The following is a 13711-nucleotide window of genomic DNA, read 5'->3' on the forward strand; positions in this document are numbered from 1 at the left end:
GTAAAGTGTCTCCCAGTATCCTAGACTATTTCATGAAGATCATGTTGTAGCAGGGATGCCAAGTCACCCTGATTCTGCAAGAAGCCCCCTTGAAGTTTGAATACAAGTGTATCTCTTTATATCTGGACGACAGAATATAGAAACACTTCCTGTTCGAGATTAGCATCAAGCTCTGCTATCTCTGTAATTGCTCTGTGGAACTACTGTGAATTTTGATGGGTGCACTTTGGCACCCAGCCACATCTTTGTGTCACTGCTTCACCGCTACTCAAGCTGAAATGCTGAGCCATTCGATGATGATATTTTAAATATCTTGGCAGAATGTACCTGAGGTCATCAGCACATACTCTGTGAACATGACTGGTGTTCAAGACTAATCTGTGTCCTTCACAGTTGTACTTGTGTCTTCACACATTCCAGGGGAATGAAACCAGCTGAGAAGCCTTGTCCAAAAAGGAAGATAAAAAGAAATAAAAAGAAGAAAGATGCTTTCCCAACATGCATCAATGGATGAGTGGATGTTCGTGGCACAAGATACTCTGCAAAGTGCTGCAAAATAGTTTTACAGGGCTATTTCGTATTTCTTATTCACTATGTTTTTGTGATAAACTATCTGCCTGCGAACTGTGAACCACCACAGAACACCAAGAGAGAAGCTTATGAGCTGATATTATTCACCCGTTATCTTTGGAGTTGTGTGAAGCATACGAACATGTCACTTCTGATTTCACCCGCACTTTACAAGGTGTTAGGTGAAATTATAGACACTTGTGTCACTGATGACTCTATTGCATTCTTGGCCACCACTCTAATGTTCCATCTGCGGGACAGTAGTGGGTTTTGTTTTGCTTTGTCTTTTTGCCCCGTAACAGGGAAGGGATGGCATGATGGTGAAGAACATTGGCGCAGCTCGTCTTCTCTGGCCAGGATCCTCGGACATTTTTTACTTGGGCGCCTCGCTGCCTACGCCGTCCCATACCAACTGTACCAGGCATCACTGCACTTCGTGAAATCCTAATCTTGCAGTGAGGGAAAGATGCGAAGTGCTTCTGAGCCTCATGTGCATACTTGCTAGCATGCTGGATGCACTCCTGTGAGGTTTACCTCCTGCAGTGCTGATGACATCACTTTTTGCAAGAAGCCTTCAGGGATTATCAAAGCCATCCTTTTCCATACCATGTGCCTCAGTAAGCCTGACCTTACCTCTACCAACAACTTTTTTTTTTTTCTTGGTGAATTCAGCATGTTACCAGATCCTTGTGATGGTAGCGAGTCACATCTTGAATACTGAAGTCCTATAAATGCTTCATGAAATGCTTGACCATAAGCATGTTAACCTGCTGAAGACGAGTCCCGAGTATACTCGGGCAAATGTCTATGGAAAATGCATGCTGTAGCAAAATCGGCCCGTCCTCAACAGGTTAGGGTCCATTTGGTTGCAGCAGTAGTATGCTTTGGAACGGTTGCTGTGAGACGGAGGGAGAAAAGCAATACACTATGCCAGAAATGGACATGTTATTGCACTCTGTTGTTGCAAAGTGACAGTGGAAGAAAAAAACAAAGCATTCTTGAGAACGGTAACAGTTGAAGAAGGAGCGGAGAAAAAGCATAGGCATCATGAATTTGCCAGGTTTGACTGTTTAAGTCATTAGTGGAAGTAATGCAGAGAATGGCAGAGGAAAATGAAAATACTGTGGAAGTGATCTGACCATTAGGGTGTGCTCCTTGCATTGTAGGAGAGGCGACCTGAAACTGTTTTCTCATGCACTTATGTGTTACATCTTTGAAGAATGAGACAAAGGTCAGTCTCTCAATGTGAGTCTTGCCATGGGTCATTCGTCAATTATATGTTGATGAACAAATAAACTGGTGTGAACACCTCCTTTTCCTCTTCTTTCTCTATTTCTCCCTCTCCTTCTCCTTCGGTTGATACATGACTTGCCTTTGCCACAGAGCGGAGCAGTCTTGCCAACATGTGGCAAAATTCTGGCACCAGCTTATCTCCTCAGGAATTGAACCAACGAACTTACACCTCCGAGGTACATTCTTCAAGCACTGAACCTAGTCCCCTGTATGCACAGACATTCTCTTTGTTGTTGAGTATGTTATGTTAGGACTGGGAGCATTTTAACCTGGGTGTCTCCTCTTCACCACAGAATGAAATATTGTGGTCTGAGCTAGTGCTTGTGCAAAAAACTAACCACCTCCGATGACGTCTGTAATAGTATTACCCAGGGAAGCAGTACTGGAGACAGTGGATGCTTGCTAGGGAAGCACTACCTACATTTATTATGCTTTATAGCAGCTGTGGCCTGTTTCCTCAAGAGGTTTGCAATTATGTCTAATGCAATACTTGCAGTAACAGTCACTACAGACCTGACTGAAATTCTCACAACTGTTGACATGATTCCTGGCTGCTCTCATAGTAACAAGAATTTACTGCAGTTTATGATAGTTGCAAATATCATCTGGAAAGTGGGCCCCCTGGACTGGATTGGATGCAGATGCCTTGGAATGGAGAACTATCTCAGCCCTGCTGTCTGAACTTGGCTATCAGCCAGATATGTATATAAAAAAGAACTAGCAAACAAAGGAAACTAAAAGAAAAACAAAGCAAAACAAAAACAAATACCCCCCAAAAAACAAAAACAAAACAAAATACAAAGACTAATAAAAAGAAAAAACAAAACAACAACCGCAAACTTTCCCCCCCCCCCCAAGATTTCTTTTTTTAAGCATAGCAGAGAACAGCTACGTCCATTCTACTCAAAGGATTACTTTGTAGGGCTTGGCCTTGCTGCATATCTCATCCATAGGAATTTGTTAACATACATTGAAGGGTATAGTCTAAATACCCTGTTAACCATTTTTGTGTGCACTTTTAATTTGTACCTGACGAAGCAAGTACATTGAAACAACATTTACAAGATGTGTATTATGTTTGTTTTTTTAGAAACAAGGACTCCAATATTATTCTATTCTTCTCCATTTGGAGAGGCACTTTAATCTCTCAGCAGCTGTTTGAAAAAAAAAAATCTAATAAAAACAGAGAAGATGTCATAATATTCAAAGAACATGTCAATTCTGTGATCTACATGATGTAGAGCAGAAAAACTAGAGATTTTTTTTTTTTTTTCATCCTGAACTGTAATAACAGCTTGGAGACTGTTGAGAATTGCCTTAAAATGTTGAAGTTTCATTTCATGCTCCTTCATTCAACGTGTCCATTCATGTGCAACTTGAACACAACTGAGATAACCTTTTTTAAAGTGTAAGCTCGGCATGCTAACATCCCTTGAGAAGTAGGTAATGTGTGTTTCAATTTGTCTGGAACTGTTTTGAATGCTTCTTCATACATGTATTTTAATCATCCATCATTGCAGGAGTGTATTAACCAAAGTATCACAGAATACCCATTGGTCACCCTCTCAAAAAATGCCTTTTTAATTGCTTTTCTATTTCCAATAGACTTTAGCCTTTGATAATTGATGCATTGTCTGCAAAATTGTAGGCTGGTTTATGCATCTTTTAGACTTAATTGTGGTCCTGTCATTCATTATGTAGCACAATTGTTCAAAACAAGATGTTTCCTGTACTTTTTACCAGGATTCATTACTCTGACTGTACTGGTGGCTCACTCTCCTTTTTAATTAAGTACAGCTTGATCCATTTATGTCTATACTTTTATTTTATTGATATATGTGAGCATTTGGTATGTAGTACCTTTTAATTCTCATTCTTCTGTAGAAAATATGTAATTGTACTTGATGATCTGTCTGAATATCCTTTCTATCTAATACGTATGTGTTTCTTTGTTACATTTCTAGTGATTTTGAGGTTCAAGCATATCATATGTCATGGACTTTAAGTGAAGGTGTTCAGAAGCATGTAGGTGTTACTTTCTGTTGCAGACATGCAACATGTCAAACTTATGATTTGCATTGCTCTTTCTGCTTACCTTCCTTCACCACCTCTGCCTTCCTCATCGTCACTTTCTTTTACCCTGATCTCCTTTTCCACCCTGTCTTCTCTTTTCCCTTCTCTTTTGTTCTCATGCTTCCCTTCCACGCTGTATTTGGCAGTAGAAGCAGTGATGGTCAGTTGAGTCCATCGGGCGGTGTGGAACCTGGTCCTGGTGCTGGTTTGGACCCTGCTCTACAGCCCAGTGTGAGCAATGAGTCTCTTGATTCCGACAAAGTGATTGGTGAGTTTTTAGCAGCACCCTAGGATGGGGATCCTGCCCCCACTGTAGTGCCTCTGGGTCTCTGTAATGAACAGCATTGCCCAGTTTTTACTGTAGGGTTAGACAAGACTGAAACATAGATTTTTTTTTTTCTATTCCACCACAGAGGCCATATCAGAGAGTGAAAAAAAAAAGTAATTACAAACAAGAATACAAAAGCAATCCCAAAATACATGTAAAAAAAAAAAGGTAAGACAGATTCTTGTACACACACAATTTTGTACAATTGACATTTCTACTATATATTTTTGGCCTCTCTTTCTTGCCACACATTGTTTGTGATAGCTTTGAATATCAGATATCCTCATATGTGAAGAGTATAATTTTGATAATAGACAACAGTAACTTTTTAGAAGTTTGCTAAACTTGTGGCAGGCTTTAAGCTGTTTCATTGTACTTGTGTCCATGGATCTATTGTGACCCTTTATCCACACTTTTTGTCCCCGCCGAACGAGTTCGAGCAGGGGACTATGAAACGGGCTCCGTACGTGTGTGTGTCAGTGTGTCCGTCCGTGCGTCCGTGCATCCGTGTGTCCGTCCGTGCGTCCGTCCGTGCGTCCGTCCGTGCGTCCGTGTGTGATCAAAATGTTCAAAATGCTACTCCTTCGCCATTTCTAACCCGATTTTGATTCTGTTTGCTTTATATGATAGCACTACATGGGAGCTTTGAAACTTCTATAAAGAATTTCAGTTGTGACCTTTGACCTTGACCTTTGACCTATATTGTACATTTTGCTTCAAAATGCTACTCCTTCGCCATTTCTAACCCGATTTTGATTCCGTTTGCTTTATATGATGGCACTAGGTGAGGGCTTCAAAACTTCTACACAGAATTTTGACCTTTGACTTCTTTGACCTTTGACCTTGATTTTTTGCCTATATTGTACATTGGCTACAAAATGCTACTCCTTCGCCATTTCTAACCCGATTTCGATTCCGTTTGCTTTATATGATGGCACTAGGTGAGGGCTTCAAAACTTCTACACAGAATTTTGACCTTTGACTTCTTTGACCTTTGACCTTGATTTTTGACCTAAATTGTACATTTTGCTACAAAATGCTACTCCTTCGCCATTTGTAACCCGATTTCAATTCCGTTTGCTTTAAGTGATGGCACTTGGTGAGGGCTTCAAAACTTCTACACAGAATTTTGACCTTTGACTTCTTTGACCTCTGACCTTGATTTTTGACCTGTATTGTACATTTTGCTATTAAATGCTACTCCTTCGCCATTTCTAACCCGATTTCGATTCCGTTTGCTTTATGTGATGGCACTAGGTGAGGGCTTCAAAACTTCTACACAGAATTTTGTCCTTTGACTTCTTTGACCTTTGACCTTGATTTTTTACCTATATTGTACATTGGCTACAAAATGCTACTCCTTCGCCATTTCTAACCCGATTTCGATTCCGTTTGCTTTATGTGATGGCACTAGGTGAGGGCTTCAAAACTTCTACATAGAATTTTGACCTTTGACTTCTTTGACCTTTGACCTTGATCTTTTTACCTATATTGTACATTTTGCTACTAAATGCTACTTCCGGCGGGGACATATATTACGCACCGCGTAATTTCTACTTTTCCTTGTTCCCTATAATTAGGGCATACAGATTGATGTTTGGTAGAAGGAGGCATTTTTATTGTTGTTGGATTTTGCATGTATATGCCGCAAGGTGGAAGTCTAAAATTCTCGCTAGGTGGTTAATGAATGCATTGTAGGCTTTATTTTTATTTACTGATTCTTCTAACCAGGGTAACCATGAGTTTTAGAGCTCCTTTAAGACAGCAAGTTTGTAGGAAGATGTTTTATAGGTGGCAGAGGTTTTGGAAAAGCTGGGTTGCCCTACGTGGATATTTTGTTTCTCTTGTCCAAAATGTACAATTGGTGTTGAGTGAAAGTTTGAAAAATGTGTGAATGAATCTTCAGCCTGCAATCTTTTGAGTGGTATTTCCTCTGAAGTTGTGTCATGTTTTGTAAATCCCCTGTACAGGAGCCCAGTACATCATTCCAGTGACCGGCTTCTTCTGCAAGGTCTGCTCCAAGTTTTTCAACACCAGGCGGCTTGCCTACGATATGCACTGCAAGAGCAACAAACACATCAACAAGACTTATGTGAGTATCGTTGCTGCTGTTAAAGGGGATGGCTAGTAACTGATCAGTGGGAATGCTTAGGGATGATTGTTCCAATTCTTGTGGGATTCATTTAAGAGTACTTCATATATTTATTGTTGTGTGAAAATTATTTGCTTCAGATTGGTCTTATATTCACGTAATGTGCAGTTTAATGGTTCCAGGCTAGCATGCCTGTACAGTGACGGGGCATTAAACTGCACATTACTTGAATATGAGACCGTTCTGAAGCAAATAATTTTCACACAACAATAGATATATAATGTACTCTTAAATGAATCCCACAAGAATTGGAACAATCAGCCCCCATCATTCCCACTGATTCCCACTGATCAGTTACTAGCCATCCCCTTTAATGTGGCCCTCCTTGTCACTTCACAAGATCCTCACTAGCTTACGCACAAAGGTACACTGACCCAATATCTGTTTGTTTGAAGCAAATTATGATGAATGATGACATTTTTCATGGAAAATCACTTGAGTGTTAAAATCAATCCTTATATACATATGAAGAGTTTGTTCGCAAAAACCAATAAGTCCATTTTTGAAGATTTTGAAGTACGGTCTCTGTCATAAAGTACAGAATAATGCCTTTTAAATGATATATTGGTCACTACATATAAAGGCACATTTTTGAAGTTATGGTCATAAGAAGCAACAATTTTCTTATTATTCTCTTTATTTTTCTTGACCTTTAATCGCAAATATCTCCATTTGGCAAATATGGACTTATCGGTTTTTGTGAACAAACTCTTCATATAGTGGAGAGGTGAGAGTATGTTTGTAGAGATGTGGTGCATGTGAGGGTATTTTCAATGGGGCAACAAGTACAACATTGGGAATACCCGAGAGTCTGCCACATCTCAACTGAACATATGTGGGCAATTACCCCCAGAGGGCAATTACCCCATGGCTAAATACTGGTAAATGGTAAGGTTAGAGTAAAGATTAGGGTTAGGGTTAGGAGTTTGGGTTAGGGTTAGGGTTAGGATTAGGTTCAGGATTAGGATTAAGATTAGAATTAGGGCCGGGCGAAGGGTCCGGGGTAATTGCCCTGGGAGTGATTGCCCTAGACCTCAACTGAAATATACATTACCTGTTGTATAAAATGGGTCTGTGAATTCCCCCCCCCCCCCCAACCACTCCCCTACTAAAACAGCTTTGTATTGCAATGCCATGCAAAGACTGTGTAAATCAAAGCGATTATCTTTGTTCGTGCCCTGTGCGCAGCAGGAAGTTATCTGCCACACGATGACACTCAATGCAGTTATACTTCATTGCATGTACTTTTTGCACTCCCATACGTGCAAGCAAAATAATGAGTGATTATGATAATGATAATGAATAACACTTTAATAGCGCGTAATACTGATGTTTCTAAGCGCATTAATCTGGAAAAAAAAAAAAACCCACACACTTGTGACCCAGTTGTGACCGACTTCACCACTTTTGTGTGGCTACATTGTTGAACCCATTTTATGAAATAGCAATAATGACTTCGAGTGAATGCTGCTAACTTACTGGGCAAATGCTTTGTGTAAATATTTTTGTCAAAAGCAGTGGAAGGATGTGAGGATATGATATTGTTACCTTGTCTAAATCATGTATTATTCTGTCTGGTATTGCCATTTCATGAAAAAAAAAAACAACACCAACAACTCCACAACTTGTATAACTTTCATCTGTGTATGGATGTTCATGTTGACATGTTCTTTGTCCTTCCTGTGTGAGTTTGTCCTGTGATCCATGGCAACCTTACAATGCAATTACATGTCAGCTCTTATGATCATGATTACAACTAAATAGTAGTTGGAAGTCACCATTGTAGAACTTAGTTCCCCCTGCCCCAAATATGAAAAGAGATATCATATGTGTGAAAGTAGGGTCTAGTCCCCTCCCCCCCCCCCCCAAAAAAAAAAAAAAAAAAAAAAAAATCCTGTAAAAGCAATATTTTGACATTAACATTTCTGTCTCAATAAAGCACCTAAACTTGTGGCTAGATATATATATATATATATTTTTGTTTTGTTTTGTTTTGTTTTTTTTTGTTGTTTTTTTTTTTTTTTACGTTGAGTCATGTAGCTTCCATGTCTGTACACGTGAGCAGTCGTCATTTTTCAGCCGGTTCATCTTTGTCGTTTTTTTTTTTTTAATTGTTAAAGATAATATAAAGTTTTGGTATTACCTTAAAAGTTTCCCTGAATTTCCTTGTCTTAGTTTGTGTTTCAGGTTAAAGTACCTTTCACATAACTAACACTGTGAGACTTACTCGCCCCAAAGTGCTCTCATGTCTTAGTAATCATTCAATAATGGTTTCGTACCAGAGCCGCCGCCGTACAACAGCGGCGAGGTAGTACACGTATTGTGCGAGATAACTGCGACCAGCAGCGTGCAGCCCCATACGCATACTGTGTAGCTAACTGCGACCAGCAGCCCCATACGCATAGCTAAATGGGGCTTTGCATTGTAGCTTACAGGATCATGACAGATTTAGTATCGCGGGTAAATATCAACTTAAAATCCAAAAATTTCTTCAATTTGAAGACTTACCAGTTAAGTTGAAGTATTAAAAACAGGCTTTGGGCAACGTTTGGTTTTGCCAATAGTCCCTTTCTGTTCGAATTGATGACTGAATGTGACTCGGTCGACAGGACCTTGGGAGAGCTACACTAAATTGACGGCCAGCGCATGCGCACACAAACATCTTATCCGTTCATGGATTTGAAATTTGTTCGCATGTGATGTGTGCGTATGCGCTGGTCGTAGTAATCAGTGTATGTAGCTCTCCCAAGGTCCTCTCGACAGAGTCACATTCAGTCATCAATTCGAACAGAAAGGGACTATTGGCAGAACCAAACGTTGCCCGAAGCCTGTTTTCAAGACTTCAACTTAATTGGTAAGTCTTCAAATTGAAGAATTTTGTGGATTTTAAGTTGATATTTACCCGCGATACTAAATCTGTCATGATCCTGAATGCTACAATGCGAAGCCCCATTACGCTATGCGTATGGGGCTGCTGGTCACTATGCGTATGGGGCTGCTGGTCGCAGTTAATTGCATGATTACTAAGAAATGAGAGCACTTTGGGGCGAGTAAGTCTCACAGTGTTAGTTATATGATAGATACTTTAACCTGGAACACGGAAATTCAGGGAAACTTTTGAGGTACCAAAACTTTTTATTATCTTTAAATGTTCAGAATGGAGTCAAACCAGTTTCTTATGAAATGAAAGGGCATGGCAAATGTATGCTGAAAATTTGAATCCAACTTTGTAAAGAGTAAGGAGTAATTAGTTGGCAACATACTTTTAGGTGTATATGTTTTGTCTGTCTTTCTCAATAGACACGGATGAAGCATGACTCCTTGCTGCAGCAGCACCAAGCATCAAAGGTGGCCAAAGGAAATAAAGGTAAACTTTTTTTCTATGTTACATAGAACCAAACTTTGTCCTTGTCAAATGTTGCTGTGCAAAATTGAAGAAGATTGGTATCTATAAACCCTCAGCCAATGAAAGTTTTTAGTAAGATTGGTATCTGGAAGATGTATTTGACTTTTGTTATTTGTTTCATAGTATTTGATGACTCAGTGGTTGTTTTTTTTTTTTTACCTAATGAGAGATAACATCACAGGTTCATATGATAATTTGATAACAGAGGAGTCTTGTACAACTTACGGTTCAGTCTTAGAAAACAGGAAAATGGAAGCCTCAATTCATTTAAAAAATGCAAGTTAATGATCATTTAAGAAAAGGTAAAAAACCAGAAATCAGGTATTTGGCACAGACTTGTGTATTGTGTATATTTCTTTGGAAGGTGGTTGTTGTTTTTTTTTTCAACCTAATGAGAGATAACATGGCAGCGGTTCATATGATAATTTGATAACAGAAAAGTCATGTACAACTTACAGTTCAGTCTTAGAAAACATGAAAATGGGAGCCTCAATTCGTTAAAAAAAGATGCAGGTTAATGATCATTTAAGAAGGGATAACAAACCAGAAATCAGAACTGACACAGACTTGTATTATGTATATTTCTTTGGAAGCAGCATCCTATTTTACGAGTGGAAAGGGTGAGTTACATGTTCCTTGCTGTTTCATTTATGCTGATATTCACTGTCTTTTTTTCTTTCTTTTTTTTTTTTTTTTTTTTTGGTCTGTTTTATGTAGGTTTGCTCGTCAAAGTCTTTAATGACTCGAGCACTAAGAGAGAAGTGTCTACAGAGGCTTCTCACAGCCACCCGCTGTTACAGGGAGCTCTTCCTCTGCAACCAGGAGCGCTCGTAGAAAGTTTGCAAGTGCCGCAGCTGCCAGGAATGCCTGACGAGCAGCAGCTGCGTGCGGTGCCGCTCCCCGAACGACCTCGGGACAAGCGGCTGACAGAGGAGCTGCTGAAGGAGCAGATTCAGCATGCCGCAAACCCACAGGCAGAGCTCCTTACAGAGCAGGAGGCTGCAGTGGAAGAAGAGAGGCGGCGGCAGGAGAAGGAGCGGATCGAGAGAGAACTCCAAGAGAGGCTGGAGAAGGAGCGGGAGAAGGCGGCGAAAATCAAGGAGATGGAAGTGCTGGAGGCGCGGATGAAAGAGGAGCAGCGAAAGATTGAGCGCCTAAAGAAGGAAGAGATGCAGTTGGTCCAAGCCGAGAAGGAGAAGAAAGAGCAAGAGCGGGAGAGAGAGAAGATCAAGCAGGAGCTCCTCAGGGCCGAGGAGGAGGAACGGCTGAAGAAAGAGCAGATCCTCAAGGAGCAGCTGAGGGCCGAGGAGGAGATGATGCGACACCAGATGCTGGAGATGCAGCGGGAGGGGGAGAAACTCTTCCTGGTGGGCAAGCACCTCCAGGACAAGATGCTGAAGGAGAAGCAGATGCAGGCAGAGCTTGAGAGGCATGCAGCAGAGGAGGAGGAGAGAGCCTATTTCTCCAGACGTTACAGGGAAGAAGAGGTTTATCCAGAGGTCATGGATGCACCGCACTTGGACAGTCGCTCCAACAACAGGGAGGACACTGGCCATAACAGGAGTTATTTCTCGAAAACTAGTGGGGCTGCTCAGAGGAGGAGAGCCAAGGCTAACAAGGAGGGTTTGCCTCCCAGAGCAGACACCAGGATGCCACCAGACCAAGAGGACCTTGACATGGGAAGGACTGAAGACTGGCCACGCAGAAGGCGTGGTAGGAGACGTGGCAATCGCAGATCCGAGGAAGTGCATGACAGAGTGTTGCCTGATCCAGGTGCATGGCCTCCACCTTTCCAGTCCAGATCTCCTCCACCTTTTGAGTCAAGGTCTCCTTCGCCAAGATCGAAATCTCCGGCAAGGAAATCGCCAGCTAGGCATTTACCAGCAAGGAAAACTTCATCAAGGAAATCTCCGATGCGTAGAGGTCCAGCAAGAAGATCTCCGGGAAGATTTTCTTCCATACGGCAATCTCATGAAAGTCCTTCTCCGGCGAGAGGCTCACGTGGAAGTGCTTCTCCTCTGAGAAGATCGCTCGGAGGCGCTTCTCCTGGACAAATTCCCACAGGTCGATCGTCAAGAGAGAGTTCTCGGGTGCAGAGATCCCCGCCTAAGGCACCACCTGCAAAGAACCATGCTGCTATTCCTCCAGCAGGAGTTCTCAGCGATCGGGAATCCCTCGAGGGGGACATCAGTGACGACGAGTTAGTCGATTTTGGAGAAGATTTTAGTGTTGTGGATGAAGTGTCTGGGTGACAAGGTTACGTCAAAACATAGGCTATCGTCACAGTCGGTTATCATGAATCTGTTGCTCAGGGGAACCTGGTATGCCACATATATATACTAAACCGGTTTTACAGAATTTTGGTTTAAGTGGGTCAAAATGGTTAAATCTGCTCCCTGTAGGTTGGCCTTTCCCCCAAAAGAACATGGCATGCTTTCTTTCCAAAACTCTCTCATTCCAGTTCGAACATTTCGCAGCAGATATACATCAGGTTATTAAATTTCCAGATTGCACCTGTGCAAAAGATGTCTGAAAAGAAGACATATTGTACAAAGTTTGTTGTGGTGGTCTGTTTTACATTTCATAATAATTTCTTGATTGAATTTGCTATTTTGTAAATAGATTACATTGTAGTATCAAAGTACAGCAGGGAATAATTTTACTTCTCAGATTTTGATTAGCAGTTTTGATCAATGGGAAAATGCTTTTAACAAAGTTCTGTTTAAAAGAAAGAATAAAAAAATAACCTGCTACACGCAATAATTTTTTCGGCAGTCATATCAAAAATGCATAGCAAAGTGGGATGCGATACCAGGAAAATTATTCCGTGTAGAATGTAGTTGACATTTCCTTGAGTGACTTATTTCACTCCAGTTACTTCCACATTATGCATCTTGTGTTTTCAATTCGGAATTGTTGTTGCATCAATTGTGTGCTGTCCTTCTAAAAAGAAATGGCAGTGTAATTTGTTGCTTTTATGATGTTGATAAAATCATATGTGACCGGCCACAACAAAAGGATCCTAAAGTTGCCAACGGCTGAGTCAAGAAAATTGAGTGTGAAGTCAAATTATCAAAATTGGTCAAGTCAAATTATCAAAATTGGTCAAAACGATTGGATTTCTGTTTTTGGCATAGTTTTGTAGTCTCATGTATTGTCTATGATCTGCCGAAATTACAAAGCTATATGATCAAAGGAAAGGCAAGAAATTAGCATTTTTCTGGGCCATGATTTTCTGACTTTCAATGGAACAGAAATGTGTCCGAAGCTTTGGATTTAGCGTCGCAGCTAGACTCCACCCCTAGCAACGAGGGAGTGATCTAATTGGTCAGTACGTGGCACCTTGGTTATTGATTGGTTGTGCGTAGACCGCTAGTGCTAAGCTTGAATGAACATTGTGGAGGTTGCTATGAGCAGACCTTCCATTGTCAAGAGGTGAAAACTGTCTTTCCTCCCCTTGATCATGATTGTGTTGGAAAGAAAACTTTGAAGGCGTTTTTTTTTCGAAACGCTGATTTCCTAGACCATTCGACATGGTCTCATAAAATCACCAATATCTCTGCAACGGAGAACTTTTGTGAGTCATGTAATATACAAAGTTAAAGCGGAAGAGTAAGGGAATAATGTTGTGTTATTTTCAGGAAATCGTCCTCCCCTGACTTTCGGATCCTTATGTTGTAGCAGGTCACATATGTTTGATTATGCACTGGCGTTCATTATTTCTTGCAAGTGGGATCATAATTTGCAACTCGGTAGTGCACTTTCAGATATGTAGCAAAAGAAAAGGTATACTACTTAATACGCTTAATATTGTGCAAGATATTTGTTTCGGATTTTCATGAGTCAGGTGCTATTCGCGAATTCAAAAATGCATGAAAAAAAATCAACT

General features: G+C 40.8%; 1 protein-coding gene across 1 annotated transcript in view; it reads left to right on the top strand.

Moving 5' to 3' along the window:
* Positions 1–12398, top strand: part of LOC140240577 (uncharacterized) — a 38095-nt gene extending 25697 nt beyond the window's left edge. The window contains exons 5-8 of the mRNA XM_072320338.1: positions 3912–4204; positions 6235–6356; positions 9717–9783; positions 10540–12398. Of these exons, the coding sequence (XP_072176439.1) occupies positions 3912–4204; positions 6235–6356; positions 9717–9783; positions 10540–12074 (2017 nt within the window). The 3' untranslated portion in view covers positions 12075–12398. The remainder of the gene's footprint in view (positions 1–3911; positions 4205–6234; positions 6357–9716; positions 9784–10539) is intronic.
* The last annotated feature ends 1313 nt before the right edge of the window (positions 12399–13711 follow it).

Source organism: Diadema setosum, chromosome 17 (genome assembly GCF_964275005.1).
Source record: "Diadema setosum chromosome 17, eeDiaSeto1, whole genome shotgun sequence".
In the NCBI taxonomy this organism is placed as follows: domain Eukaryota; kingdom Metazoa; phylum Echinodermata; class Echinoidea; order Diadematoida; family Diadematidae; genus Diadema; species Diadema setosum.